The 15,971-nt window shown below is 45.2% G+C and overlaps 1 protein-coding gene and 1 long non-coding RNA gene across 2 annotated transcripts; one reads left to right on the top strand and one right to left on the bottom strand.

The window, feature by feature from the left end:
• Positions 1-10,186: 10,186 nt before the first annotated feature.
• LOC123429454 lies at positions 10,187-10,573 on the bottom strand. The gene is made up of 3 exons (XR_006622676.1): positions 10,542-10,573; positions 10,376-10,453; positions 10,187-10,278 (listed from the first exon to the last, which is right to left on the bottom strand). It is a non-coding gene; the product is annotated as an uncharacterized LOC123429454 (long non-coding RNA).
• Positions 10,574-12,683: 2,110 nt separating this feature from the next.
• Positions 12,684-13,426, top strand: LOC123425270 (protein CONSERVED IN THE GREEN LINEAGE AND DIATOMS 27, chloroplastic-like). The gene is made up of 2 exons (XM_045108947.1): positions 12,684-12,698; positions 12,782-13,426. Exons 1-2 carry the CDS (start codon positions 12,684-12,686, stop codon positions 13,424-13,426), a joined length of 660 nt encoding a protein of 219 aa, XP_044964882.1.
• Positions 13,427-15,971: the final 2,545 nt, after the last annotated feature.

The following is a 15,971-nucleotide window of genomic DNA, read 5'->3' as shown; positions in this document are numbered from 1 at the left end:
GTGGTTTGATGTATGTTTTTTAAAGCCTAACATGTTGATCATCAAAATCACTATTGCCATGGTGGGTCAAGCATCATAAGACGCCCTGAGGGCGACATAAGGGTTTTAAAGAAATCACGGAACAAGGTTGTTTTCTACGAATGACTTATTAGATGGCTCTGATGGCCAAATCCATGAAGAACTATTCCGCTGATGTCCCCGGGTCAGCTTGCTTTGAGCTCTGACCGACTTCAATTTGCAAGTCGCCCAGTACCCAATTAAACTTGGATAAGGCGGCAAATTCATCTTCATCGTTCAGAAATGATGAGAGATCCGCCTCCAAATCAAAAGGGTTCTTGGGTCGACGCGGAGTCAAGCTGGTTGTCACAAAGGTTGTCGGATTTACTTTCTTATTCTTGTCATCATAAGCAGCTTGATACTTTGATAAATCCAAGCTTGTTGCAAGCTGAGTCGCCGCCAAGCGGGATTCTTTGACAACGCGCTGGTAATCCTCTTGAGAAAATTCTGACCCGTCGTCCTTGAGCTGGGTAAAGCCTGCTGCTACTTCTTCGGGTTTTAACTCTCGAGCGTACGCTAAGCACCGACTCAACGTAGTCAGCACCCCTTTTCGGGCAGCTGACCAGGTTAGCTCACCTATCTGAGGCGGAAGGGTAGATAAGCAGCCAAGCATCTTTTTGATTGATGTTATGGGTTCCTTGGCACCCATCACTGCCTTCACGGTCAGCACACTTCCGGTATACAGTTGCTCTGTTAATGTGTAAATCGCCTTCAGCATCAGGACACAATCATTCTGAAGGTTGGCGGCTCTCGGACCTATATAAGGGATAATGATGGTCAGTAACTTCTTCATACTAAGTTTTTTTTACAAAGTGCAAGATCAGGGTTTTGCTTCTTACCAAAGATAGCCTGTGCCATGTTGGAGATATGTTGCTTTAAGCCGGCCAGCTCTTGTTGCACGGCTTCCAATTTTGCTTCAGCTTTTTCCGCTCGCTTTACCGCGGCGTCTTGATCAGCTAGATCCTTCTTGTGGGCGGCCTTCAGCTTCTCCATCTCAGATAAGATTACTTGATATTTTTCTTCCGATTTTGCCTGCGCATATTGCTGGTCGGCTAAAATTTTCTTTAAGTCGCCAAATGCCGACTCAGCTTGGGCGAGAGATTCCTGTCAAAATATATTATCAAGGGGCAAGTCTCAGAATTATTGCAAGCAACATCTCTGACACTTGGGGGCTAATGTATAATTTTTTAGACAAAATTATACAATATCAAGACCCGGCTCATCTTTCAACAGATGACCCGACCCTTGGGGGTTACAGGTCGAAAGATTTTTTTTCATATCAAGACCCGGCTCATCTTTCAACTGATGACCCGGCCCTTGGGGGTTACAGGTCGAAAGATTTTTTCATATCAAGACCAGGCTCATATTTCAACAAATGACCCGGCCCTTGGGGGTTACAGGTCGAAAGATTTTTTCATATCAAGACCCGGCTCATCTTTCAACAGATGACCCGACCCTTGGGGGTTACAGGTCGAAAGATTTTTTTATATCAAGACCCGGCTCATCTTTCAACAGATGACCCGGCCCTTGGGGGTTACAGGCTGAAAGATTTTTTCTAATATCAAGACCCCGCTCATCTTTTAACAGATGACCCGACCCTTGGGGGTTAATGAGGATGGTATGCATTAAGGCGTACCTCATGTCTATTCTTCATCATAAGGAGAAGACTCTTCTCCATTTCATAACTCACCTCCAGGCGACTTGCAAAGCCGGAACAGAGTTCTTTAAATTCAAGGTTTTCGTATTGAGATAGCTTGGCCTTGGAAATCTCATGTTCAATAGAAGGCCGGGTTGATGTTGATACGTGCTTCGACAAGACTGCTGGAGCTGGCTTAGAGAAGCCAGTACCAGTGATGATTACAGCATCTGGATCCTCTGTCGTTTTCAACAGACTCGGTGGATTGGGCGTTTCCATGCCTTCCTTGGGAGAATTCGGGAGATCCGCTTGGTCATCAGATTTATCCTTTGCTGGATTATCCTGAGTCGGCGCCGGTCTTACAATAGGCTCTGGAGCTGTGACGGAAGTTGACCCGCCAGTCTTCCTTTTCTTCGCTTGTGCCCTAAAAAGAGAAGGGGGTGCGCTTAAAAACAGACATCATATCATCCGGACAATGTAAGTATTATAAGAATTTACCCTGGAACGCGGATCATCGGCGGAAGGGCTGACATCACTGAGTCGCCTGACGAAGGGGGAGAATTCTGCAAAAGTAATACCTCAAGATATGAGCAAGTTATAAGTATGATCCAAAAGGAAATGAAAGGGGACACTGTTAAAAGGATACCTCATTCTGCCTCTTCTTGGTAGGAGTTTTCGTTGGTAACCCGGACACCAAGTCTCCAGAATGACTCCGAGTTTTCCGATTGGAAGCATATTGCGTTTTCTTCAAAAGGAAATTAGGATCCAAACAAGCATTTGGGTGAGACATGGGAACCTTCCCACAAATCCGCCTGGTCGGCTTAGGTGGAGGAGAAGATGAGTCGGAGGAAACAGAAATTACCTCTACGGAGTCTTCTTGGCTTTGGTTGTCCTCATTCTACAGAAGAGATATAGAGGTGTAAACACAAAACTATAGCAATGAATGGCAAGACAAAGAAGATAGAATTTTTACCTCTGAAAGTACATCGCCGACTTGGGATTCGTCCGCATCAGACAGTTCAGTAACGGCGGCTTTGCCTTTGCCCTTGGATTTCTTCTTTGGGGGCGTCCTGGCTTGCTTCGGGGCCATCTTTTTCGGCCTCTTGGACCAGAATTTGTCACCTTTCTGAAATGCCATTTTTATTACGAGAATCATAATTCAAGTAAGTTGGAAGGAATAAGGTAAAGGCGGGTTAAGTTATTTACCTTAGGAGCCGGGTTAATCTTGCAGAATGGCTTGAGACCTATTTGGCCACACTTGGCCAAGGGCTCGCCGGTCAGCTTCTTGATGATGGACATAATGTCATTTTCTATCAGTGCTATACGGAAGTAGCACTAGGGGTGGTCCAAGGTGCCATCAAACTCACACATTAAGCCGTCTCGGCGACCTAAGGGGAGGATGCGCCATTCAACCCAGTAGCGGATCAAATCAATGCCGGTAAGACCGTTGTTTGTGAGAGATCGTAACTCGGATAGCACCGGGATAAAATCTGACTCCTCTTCTTCGGTAAGCTTGTCTAGAAGTTTGAAGTTTGTAGGAAGGCGTTCCTCCCTATAGCCAAGGAGCTTGTTTTGACCCTCAGGAGAAGTTTCTTGGCAATAAAACCAAGACTCGCCCCAGCCTTTGGGATGGCTTGGCATGGCGAGTGATGGGAATGGGCTGTCCCTGCGGCGTTGAACGTTGACGCCTCCAAGTTCCAAGCTAGGGCCATTGGAAAATTCGGTCTGGCGATTCAAATGAAAGAAATACCAGAACAAAGGAACTGAAGGTTTCATCCACAAGTAGGCTTCGCAGAACACTTGGAACTGACATAAGTTGCTAATCGTGTTAGGTCCTAAGTCTTGGAGGCGGAGGTTCATGAAAGTCATGACATCTCTGAGGTATTTTGACCCTGGCGGCTTAAACCCCCATTCGAGGTGCTCAGCAAAGACAACTATTTCCCCTTGCTTCGGGTTGGGAATTTCTTCTCCAAACCCTGAACGCCATCCGATAACCTCTTTCAGGTCGAGATTTCCCGTCTTCACACAATCGTTGAGAAAAGCTTCATCAACTTTGGTCGGGAGCCAATCGGCTTTGAAAACGGTACCCATGGCTACAAAGGAAAAGATTACGGGTAAATTAACTCGCCGAGCGCTTGCTGAGTGGTTAAAATATCAATTGACTCGCCGAACATTTGTCAGGTGACTAAGGGAGTGTGCTGACTCGCCAACAAGGGGCGGGTCAGAATACAAGGGCGATTTAGGAATTTCCTACTGCTTAAAAGAGACGACTCAGAGCTTCATAGATGTTCGTTAAAATGGTGAAGTACGGATCTACAAACAGGTTTTATACGCAGGCAGTAATACATAGATCTACGGAGCAGGCAAAAGTGAATGAAAAAAGGCCTGGATAAAGGTAAAACAGCCTATGGCTAGGGTAAGAACAGTAAAGCTGATTTGACAGAAGCCTTTTTAGATCCTCAAACAGGAGCTAATCAACTGAGGATATGGTCGATGCTACTGTCCCTACTATTATCGTCGTGAACTAATCAACGATTATGGAGGCATTCGAGATGTTCTAAGAAACCGACAAGCAATGAACCTCGAGGAGCTAAGATCTACCTCTAATGCTGGAGGACTGACCTGATGATGGCAACCGGAGGCGACCGAGGAAGATCCGCGGCGAGTGTTGCTCGTTTAGTCGGCCTCGGGATGCGTCGGACGCGGTGGCCGGAGACGGAGATCCCCGGGCGGCGATGGATTTCTTGGTGCAGTCGCGAGGAAGAAGGGGTCGATGAAATGGGTAGGTGGGAATGTTCCCTGCCCCTTCCCCCAGCCTATTTATTGGGTCGGGTGCTGGAATCAAGGGGCCTCGCGCGGGAACTGACGACGGGATAAGGATTCGCTATAATGGCGCCCAAAATTTTTGGGATATCTGTGCCAAAGGATCCGTTGGGGATTGCGTCATCATTTCTTCCGAGATTAAAGGGATAAGATGATGTCAACAAGAATTGGTTCGGCGACTTGTGTATCTTCATGATAGGGTGACGGATAAAGCATATGATGCGTAAAAAGAGCAGAGTGGGTCGCCCCTGGCTAGGTGAGAATTGACATGAACAGGTTCAGGTCGATCTGGGGCCTAATGTTGGGGATATTATCTGTTGTGTGACCCGCCCTAGTTGGGCCGGGTCACCAAGCGGGCAACTCATCCTTTGGCGATTCAAGCCTTGGCCTGTGAGCCCAGGAGCTAGACAGCGGTTCAGGATCGTCGTGGAGAATCAATCATTGGGAAGACCTTTAAGTCTTGGAAAGCACGCCGACTTAGAGATAGAAAGAATCATGACTTGCATGATGGTAAGGACTCTTGTAAACCCTAAGGGCTTGACCTGTATATAAAGGCGAGTCCCGGGGAAGGAGAGGGCAGGTTAGAAATCATCAAGTGCTAGGTTAGGCGAGTTACGCCCTCCTTGTAATCGAAACACCATCAATACAACACAAAGAAGGACGTAGGCTTTTACCTCCTCTCGAGGGGCCGAACGTGGGTAAATCTCTGTCTCGCTCCAGTTCAACCCCTTTGAGTCGCCACCAAGGTGCGATGGCTCCAATACTAAGTCCTTTCACGAGGACATGTGCCGTGACAAAACCATGACAAGGCCTGCTTGATCTCATGTCTTAATTCTTCGCACATCCCTTACCGAAGAAGATGGAGGGCTTGTCCTTGTTGATTCTCTCTCCTAAAGCCCCACAGTACCTCTAGTGGAGGGCGTCCACACGGCGAGCCATACCAGGAGTAGCGTTAAAGAATAACAAATTGTCATCAGCAAAAATAAGGTGATTCACTGTTGGAGCATCAACCGCACTTTAATCCCCTCAATTCTATCATGAGCAAGGGTGGACTTGAGCAGACAAGAGAGCCCCTCTGTTGCCAGCAAGAACAGGTAAGGGGAGATAGGGTCCCCCTGCCGTATGCCCCTCGAAGGCTGGACTTCCTCTAGTTTCCCACCATTCAGCAAAACTGAGAAAGAAACAATAGTTACGCACCTCATGATTGCCTCGGTAAACTGGGGGCTTATCCCAAGCTTCACTATAACCGCGCGCAGGTACGGCCACTCAAGGCGATCGTAGGCTTGCATCATATCGAGCTTTAGCGCACAAAATCTGTTGCCCTTCAGTTTCTTTGTTTTCATGTAATGCAGGCACTCATACGCAGAGATGAAATTGTCAGTAATAAGGCGGCCTGGCACAAATGCAGACTGTTCTTCAGAAATGATATCGGGGAGAATAAGCTTCAGACGGTTAGCCAGAACCTTCGATGCAATCTTGAAGATCACATTGCAGAGGCTAATAGGTTGAAACTGTCCTAGATTCTTTGGACTTGCTATCTTGGGAATTAAGATGATTAATGTTTTGTTGATCTCCTCTGGGGAAGCAACTCCATTGAGAACACAAAGCACCATATCATTCACCTCATCACCACACAACTCCCAATGTCGCTGGAGAAAGTGCGCAGGAAAGCCATTCGGCCCGGGGGCCTTTCTGGGAAACATTTGGAAGAGGCCAGTCTTCACCTCCTCATTGCCATATGGAGCATTGAGCCTACTATTCATGGACCCATCCACTTTCACGGATATATGCGAGAGGACCTCATCCATACCCATTGTGCTTTAAAACATATAGAGCTGCTCATAGAAATTCACGTGAGACTAGCCAACTCCGCAGGGTCAGTACACAATGTGCCATCACCTTTGTGCATCTGTGTAATACGGTCATTAGACTTCCTAGCACTAGCCTTCCGGTGGAAAAACTTGGTGTTGTTGTCTCCCTCAGAGATCCACTAAACTCTTGCCCTTTGGTGCCACATGATTTCGTCCCTGAAGCACAGCTCCACCATGCGCTCCTCGATCTGTTTTTCCTCCAAGGTAGGTTCAACACAGGAGGGATCGACGTGGAGCATCTCTAGCCGAGTCCGTAGCTGCCGTTGCTGGAAATATGCCCTAGAGGCAATGATAAAATAGTTATTATTATTTTTCCCGTTTCAAGATAATCGTTTATTATCCATGCTATAATTGTATTGAATGAAAGTATAGATACATGTGTGGATATATAGACAAAACAATGTCCCTAGTAACACTACAAGGATTTCGGTCTATTGCAACGAAATCGTTCGTCGCAATACACGACGATTTGTGGCGATAAGTACCTATTTCCACAAAACGACATTCGTTGGTACCCGTTGCGACTGGACGCATGGTAATAGGTTATTGCCACAAAAAATCAATCGTGGCAATAAAGTGTTCTATTGCAACATCCATTGCGGGAAGTTGCCACATGTTCCCGTGTCGGAATACTCACCTGATGCCACAATTTGATCTGTGGAGATAGCTTTAATGCAACATGCCACAAATCGTTGCGCCTGATAATTCGTGGCGATAGACATTTGTGGCAAGAACCTATAACAACGACGATCATTTCATGGCGCATACTCTTTCGTGGCAATAGTAAATTGTGGCAACAAACTATGGCAACAATCCTTATTTTCGTGGCATTAGGAATTTTGCCACGAACCACTACACTTGTGGCATTAACGTATCCCAACAAATATTCCATTCATCATAATAGGAAATTGCAACAAAATCATGTTGGTGGTGATAAAAAGGTATCGCAGCGGATGAAATGTTTGCAGCGAGAAACTATTGCGACAATTGACACATTTCGTGGTGATATTGTATTTCAACAAAACTTAGCTTGGTGGCACCAAATAGTTATCGCAACGTCAACATGTCTGTAGCGAGAAGCTACCGCGACAATGTAAACTTTTCGTGGTGATACTCTATTTCAACAAAACTTGCTTTTGTTGCGCCACACAGTTATTGCATCATGGGGAAAAATTGTGGTGCCAAAGCTATTGCGACAATATAAAGTGCTCTATTGCAACACTGTAATTTTCGTTGTGCAAACATGTGGCAACCAAAAGTGGGTCATGGTAATAGCCTATTGCAACCATAAAAAAATATGGCATTCAATTACACTATTCAAAACTGTACATATAATAGATTCATAAAACTCATAGCAAACCATCAAATGAAACTGGCCCAACCATAGACTAAATTGTGCGTGGTCTCCAGTCTAGTCCACGTAGTTTTTTGGATCCTCCGTCATCTCGAGTCCAGTCCAGCTAGTTATTTCGATCCTGCAATCAAGAAATCAAAAAAACATCCAGTTAATGAGCCTAGTATAACATACCTCAAAAATCATATCGATGGTACTGCAATAATGCAAAATCTTCTATTTACTAATTGGATGCACCATACGAGTCACCATAATAATCGACATCACTAAAATTAATTACACCATTGATCTATATAATTGATCAATCTTAACCCCACAATTTATGTTACTCTCATGGTGAAAGAAAGACTCAAAATACACGTGACAAGGCTGAAACCTGAACTAAACTACATCCGTTTGATGGAGTAGGAGATGGGGACACTATGAGTCTACGTGGTTAATCTTAACTAGGATGGCCACCCGCGCATCCACGCGGCTAGATGATTATATCATTATATCTGGTATTATTGTATCTTGAAAAAATTGACGAACTATTAAAAATATAGGCTAATATATCTTAGTGTAAACTTTGTTGTAGTTATGGAGAAATATTTACATTAATTTGCATAAGATTTGTGCCACGGAGAAATAAGAAAGGACACCTAACATTCACCCATGCACGTTTGCTTACGTTGACAATTGCCACCTATATGCCACATGAGTTTATGGATAGGTGGGATCTCGGGTAGAAAATTAGTGATTATGCTAAGGTGTATATATAATTCTTATCTTTACTGAATGGCATACCATGATTTTCCATTACCTTTTTTTAGAACAACCTAGCTAGAAAGTGATCACTGATATGCCGCATGGGGATATTGTGAATGCTCACATTTCACATTTACGCAGAATACTTGCTAAGACATGTTACTACAGGAAAGCAAACCTGTATAGCTTTGAATGATGGAAATCATGTATGGAGTTGCAAACCTTTATAGCTTTGAATCTCCACATGCTTTTGAATCTGATGGTAATTAATTTTTTCTTATGCAATCTGATGGACTAATATTCTTGATGGGAAAAAAGCTGGGCTAATAGTCTTCACACAAATATTTTTGGGCTTGTTGTCCCAGCTAACATGGCCAGCTATGTTATTCTTTTCTTTCCTAGTCTTGGAATTCCAATCGGAACCAGCTGGACGTCAATCCATTCGGAAAACAAACCCTTTTAAAAAAACTGCAACGTCCCTTGTCCCCCTAAAAAAGAAAACTGAGCATCCCTAGTTTATAGTTTACACGTGTCCTTCTCCTATACACAAACCTGATTGCAAATTTTCATTGTACAAACAAACGCGACAGACGTGCATGTCCAAAAGAATATATGCATGCACCCATACATATCAGGACCATCATGCGGGCTTTAAAAGGTAATTTTTAAAGTAGGTATCCTAATTAATATCCATCATTAAAATATCTATGGCTTTCATTGTTTAATCTTCACCGTTCCTTTTCTATTGTCTTAATAATATAATAGATAGATAACATTGTAGGTGAAAATAAAGAGAAACCAAAGTTGTGACTTACAATTGCTTTAAACATTCGAGTATTTCTTGTTGAAGCATGTATGAGCGCATTTGAAGAAATAACAGTTGGCCTTGCACCTGCAGCCTTATTAGGACTAGGTCTCTGTAAAAGAGTATTTTGGAAGTTTGGATTACTATTTTCTTTGTCTATCCTGTTCGTAAACATCTGTAAATAGAAGTGCACTTTTAACAATGCAAGTAACCAACATAAATCTTAAGAGGTTTGAAGCATATGCATGTAATCACCTGTTGGGTTCCCATATGTTTGTTGAATTCTGCCAACTTTGCCATCATGTTTTTTTCAAATTTCAATCTTGATGTTCGCTCCGCTTCCAACAATCTTTCCCTTTCAACACGTTCTTCTTTTAACTTCCCCTCAAGTTGTTCTCTCTCAGCGCGCTCCAAGTTAATAATCTCTTGTGTGTTTGCACGCTCAGCTTGTAGTTGATCTCGTAAATAATTGACCTCGTGGCTGAGCTCAGAGTTTCGCTGCTGGAAGGCTGCTGTAGCACGAGCTTGCTCTTCAATCTGGATACGAATCCTTTCAGAACCAGTTGACGGTTTGGCCATATATCCGTACCCACGATGCTGCGATGACTTGCATTGCAGAGTGCCTTTGTATGTGGTTTGGAAAATATTGTGTCTTTGCTCATCTCAAAGTGGACCTTGAGTTTCAGTCTCTTTGTTTTTAACCTCTTCACATGCTTTGTCCTGAAAATGGAAAGAACAATTATAAATATGGCATTATTTTAACATTGTAAAAGATGAAACAAGAATAACACGATCCAACGCATGAATAACCCCAGCTGATGATGTAGCATGTCGAATGCACATCATTGAATAACTATAGAATATCAAAAGTCAGTGTACTCACATAAACATCATGTGACTCTGTGTTAGACCATGTTCCATTCTTTGTGTGGGTGAGTTCCCACAGAGTAATACAATCTGGCTCTTCTCCAGTTTCCGGGTTTCTCTGCAAGTGATATAACAATGAGAAGATTGAAACATGAAACCATGTTTAGCAACGAGGTATAAATAATTAGTTAGACTCATACCTTCTCAAAACTTACTTGCGAGTAAGATTTTGATCCAATTCTGTGTTTTGTCTTCTGTTTCTTACGGTTATCGATGTTCTTTTGGCTGCGTTCCTATCAATTCATGAAAACCAAATATAACGAGTCAAACAAGCAATTTCATCTTAACACATAGTAGACAAATTGTGTTCTTAGAGATAACCTGGAATTTTAAATCAGTGCCAAAGTACTCAATCATCCATTCCCATTCTTCTGGTTGCAAATCTTCCGGTAGATTAGCCAATCTAGCTGCATCTGTTTTGTATGCCTTGTAAGTGGAGCTTAGAGTTGATCGCCAGCCTTTGTACCGCTCTTTCGCAATTGTGAGTACCTTTTCTTCTGTGTCAGGTGTATCTTCCAGATCCCATCTATCATGTAAAGCATACAACAAATGAACATACATAAGCACTACATTATAGATAGTAAAGTAAGATAACACATGTGAAAAAGATTGTACGCACTATCATATCTTCAACAACGAGTCGATGTTTGGTAGGGTGAATGTCCGACCACCTCCTTCCTCCAATGAGTGGTAACTTTCTTTTCATTATGACTACCACGTCATCCTTGAATGAACGATAGTTCATTCCTACTGTACCACCCAATTTTTCATAGAATGCGATATTTAGCTTTGCAGATCCATTGGCAAAACGCTTCTTAGATGCTTTAAAACCTTTTAGAACACCTCGCCCTTTCTTCTTCTGTCCACCAGCTTCTACATCCCACATCATACAAGAAGTATTGTATTACTGGGTAGTAGATTGTAAGAAATGATGACACAAATATAAACTAAAGTAAGTACCATCCTGTAGTTGCGCACGGTTGCGGCGAGCATGGGATGGCCATTCGTCTAGTGCACACATGTCCTTAGCAGACACTGGAGTGTCAGATTGGTCTTGAGTTCCTGTATAATGTTTAATATTTTTCAAGATTAAGCAATCCAGGATTTTCTGCATTGTAGCAAATGTTACAGATAGCTTAAATGCCATAAACTTTTTTACCGGATTTCCGCTGTCCATGTTGGTTTTTATAAGTTGTTCTACTTTCCATCCTTGTTAGCAAAACAGATCCTTTTTTCATTGAACACAAAAAAAGGACTTAGCATCAATGTGCACCATTCAGATAAGTGATTAAGAATTAAAGATGCCGCGTACCTTGCAGAAAGGAGTCATGTGCATCATCTCTTTCCTCTGAAGTGTGAACATTACCTGACGCATCCCTTACTGCATGTTAATCCAAAATGTTAATTACCTACTCTGATATGGCATAAATTGAAGTGAATATAAATGTTATTACCAAGTTGTCGTTGTATTGTACTCGATCTCCTATCAGCAGGATCTTGTGTTGAATTCATCATTGTGTCATTCTGTAAGCAATATCATAATTTAAAAAAATATCGAAAGAAACACAATACTTAAAGTAGGCATAAAAAATGACCAAAAAATATCTATGATTGTCTTCTTTTGATCCTAGATGCTAGCTTGCGTAATCTACAAAGCAATCCACATTGACGCTACGTTCGCCTGATTAAGATGTACTACAAACAATCCTTTTGTTTCGTGTATATAAATATCTATACTTCTAGAGTCTACACTAGTCGATGCCTTTTCCGCTATCTTCCAGAACAATCCTGGCATTGTGCCTGTGCCAAATGGTCTCCCAGAGCAGTGCAGCCGCATGCTACTTTTAGTCAGCAAGATGCGGCTTCGTGTACGTAAAAATTTCTGCTGGTTTTGTCATTGTAATAAGTTTTCTTTAATAACTAAGGATCATGTTTTTTAAAAGCTGAGCACGGAGCATATCATGAGTTAGCAAATTGAGTACATTCTCACATGCGAAGGATGTACCATTTGCTAGTATATAAATAGGTTCATCGACGTGCTGCTGCAGCTGGGAAACAAATATAAATAGGTTCATCGATTTGCTAGTAATTAAAGCATGAAGCACCACAATCCTGCTATTGCTATATTGTAGATAGTCTATAACAAATCCCGTCAGGGATATTCATCAAAGAACCAAGTCACCAGAAATGGAGAGGAAAGCAACTGAAAGCACAGGAAAAAACAGAAGAAAGCATCAGAACGCCTCTGTCAACAGGTCCAAGTAGTCATCGCCCTCAACACCACGCACCAGAACATCCATTCTCAAGCTGCGTGCTCACCATCTCTCCCGTGACTGCCGACCACTGGATTCAGCGGTTGACGAGGGCCGCGACGGCTGGAGCTAGGAAGGTGGCCGCCCACGTGCAGCCTAGAAGGAAACTTCGCCGGCACCGACACCAGACTCCATCGCTGCCGCCGGCAGCATGGACGAGGACACGGCACGAGCACACGACACGAGCACCGAGACGCAGCCACACAAAAACCGCGACCGAGCTAGCCGAACCTCCGCTCCAACTCCAAGCCCAAGCCGCCGCTGTTGCTTCCGGTTCGCCACCACTCGCTCGGTCGCTCCGCGTGCCGCACCTGCACTGCATCTCCCCTCCTTCCCCATGGCCGCCTCGCCCTCCCTTTAGGCCCCCGCCTCCTCCCGCTCCTGCCGAACCCCGCCCGGAGCCTTGCCGGGCCCCGGCGCTGGCCGCGGAGGCGCCTCGCGACGGCGAAGGCGCAGGCGGTGCCGCCGTCGCGGAACGGCAGCTCGGCGGGGACGGATTGGTGCCCCGTGCCCCCGGAGCAGCGGCCCGTGAATGATTACGAGGCGCTGGCCGCGTCACTGCCCTTCTCCTGGGCGGCGCGGGACCTGGTGCTATACTGCTCCCACCTCGCCTTCACGGAGGCCGCCTTCGCGCTCTTCGTCGGCCTCCCCGTCGCGGTCTTCGGCGGCCGCGGGGGCGCCGGCGGCGACACCCTGCACCTCGCGCTCGGGGCCACTGGCTCCGGCATCCTCGCCGTCACGCTCGCCGTCGTGCGGATGTACCTCGGCTGGGCCTACATCGGGAACCGCACGCGCTGGCTGTCGCTGGTGGTGGAGGCGGAGACAGAGGTGATTGGATTCTTCCTCGTCGACGGCAACCGCACGCGCTGGCTGTCGCTGGGCGACGCACAATAGATTTTTGTTCTAGAATGGGAAGAGATCGGGTGAAAGAACAACCTGAGAGTTTACGACGGTGATCCAGTTTGTGGCAATACACGATTTCTATTGCAACAAAACAGAGTACCTAGAGCGACAAAACTGAAAAGTGGCAATATGTAGGGCATATTACCACGAACTGAAAGTTTGTGGTAATATAGCATTTTATTGCCACGAAAGATTGTTGTAAAAATAAATTTTGTTGCAATAGACCGCATTCCTTGTAGTGTAAGCCTCTAGTTGACTAACCAGTTGATCTAGGATGGTTAAGGTTTTCTGACCATACGCAAGTGTTGTCACTTGATAAATGGATCACATCATTAGAAGAATGATGTGATGAACAAGACCCAAACTATGAACATAGCATGTGATCGTGTCATTTTGTTGCTATTGTTTTCTGCGTGTCAATTATTCATTCCTATGACCATGACATCATGTAACTCACTGACACCGGAGGAATACCTTGTGTGTATCAAACGTCGCAACATTACTGGGTGACTATAAAGGTGCTCTACAGGTATCTCCGAAGGTGTCCGTTGAGTTAGCATGGATCAAGACTGGGATTTGTCACTCCATGTGACGGAGAGGTATCTCGGGGCCCACTCGGTAATACAACATCACATATAAGCCTTGCAAGCAATGTGCCTAAAGTGTTAGTCACGGGATCTTGTATTACAGAACGAGTAAAGAGACTTTCCGGTAACGAGATTGAAATAGGTATAGAGATACCGACGATCAAATCTCGGGCAAGTAACATACCGAAGGACAAAGGGAATGGTATACGGGATTATATGAATCCTTGGCACACAGGTTCAACCGATAAGATCTTCGTAGAATATGTAGGATCCAATATGGACATCCAGGTCCCGCTATTGGATATTGGCCGGGGAGTGTCTCAGGTCATGTCTAAATAGTACTCGAACCCGCAGGGTCTGCACACTTAAGGTTCGGTGACGTTTCGGTATAGTTGAGTTATAGGTGTTGGTGACCGAAGGTTGTTCGGAGTCCCGGATGAGATCACGGACATCATGAGGTTTTCCGAAATGGTCCTGAAACGAATATTGATATATAGGATGGTTTAATTTTGTCACTGAAAAGATTTCGGGCATTACCGATAGTGTACCAGGAGTGACGAATGGGTTCCGGGTTTTCACCGGGAGGGGCCCACCCACCCGGGAGTGAGCCCAATAGTCCTAGGGTGGCGCACCAGCCCTTAGTGGGCTGGTGAGGCCAGCCCAAGTGGGCTATGGCGCCAAAAGAAGAAAACCAAAGAAAAGAAAAAAAAGAGGGAGGTGGGAAGGAAGAGGAGGACTCCTCCTTCCCAAACCGAATTGGAGTTGGAGTCCTCCTCCTCCTTTTGGTCGGCGCCCTTGGGGCTCTCTTGAGCCCCAAGGATAACCCCTCCCCTCCTCCTATATATACTAGAGGTTTTAGGGCTTTTGAGACATAACTTTGCCACGTGCAACTCAAACCTATACCTCGTAGTTCTACCTCTAGATTGAATTTCTGCGGAACTCGGATGGAGCCCTGCAGGAATAGATCATCACCATAATCGGTGCACACCGTCACGCTGTCGGAGAACTCATCTACTTCCACGTCTCTCTTGTTGGACCAAGAAGGTGGAGATCGTCATCGAGCTATACGTGTGCTCAACGCGGAGGTGCCATCCGTTCGGTACTAGATTGGGACGGATTGTGGGACGGATCGTGGGACGACTGTGATTTGAATCACGAAGATGTACCACTACATCAACCGCGTTTCTTAACGCTTCCCGCTGAGCGATCTACAAGGGTATGTGGATCCGATCTCCCTCTCGTAGATGAACATCACCATGATAGGTCTTCGTGTGCGTAGGAATTTTTTTGTTTCCCATGCAACGTTCCCCTACAGCCGTAACTCCCCTTGGATGGAACCAAAGGTCTTGCCACCCCAACGCTGCAAGCAGCCGGCTACTGTAGATAGTTTGGACGCCAAATCATCCATGGTCTGAACTCGACGTGCCGATCTCCATGCATCCTGGATCACGTCACCGAAGCGGGGGTCCCTCTCCCACATGCATTCGTACCTGAAGGGTTGCTGGCTCGATGATACGTCTCCATCGTATCTACTTTTCCAAACTCTTTTGCCCTTGTTTTGGACTCTAATTTGCATGATTTGAATGGAACTAACCCGGACTAACGTTGTTTTCAGCAGAATTGCCGTGGTGTTGTTTTTGCGCAGAAATAAAAGTTCTCGGAATGACCTGGAAATTTACAAGGATTTTTTGTGGAATATATAAAAAATACTGGCGCGAGAATTACCTGGAGGGACGGAGCGAGGAGCCCACAAACCCAGGAGGCGCCCCCTGGCCGCGCCTGGCAGGCTTGTGAGGCCCTCGTGGCTCCGCGGCCTCCAACTCCAGCTCTATATAGTCTGTGTCGCCCAGAAAAATTAAGAGAGAAGAGTTCATCGTGTTTTACGACACGGAGCCGCCCCCACCACCTGTTCTTCCTCTGGAGGGCGGAACTGGAGTCCGTTCTGGGCT

The sequence above is a fragment of the Hordeum vulgare genome, chromosome 2H, assembly GCF_904849725.1.
Source record: "Hordeum vulgare subsp. vulgare chromosome 2H, MorexV3_pseudomolecules_assembly, whole genome shotgun sequence".
Taxonomy (NCBI): Eukaryota; Viridiplantae; Streptophyta; class Magnoliopsida; order Poales; family Poaceae; genus Hordeum; species Hordeum vulgare.
Note: the sequence above shows the minus strand (reverse complement) of the source record. Positions and strands in the feature narration are given on the sequence as shown.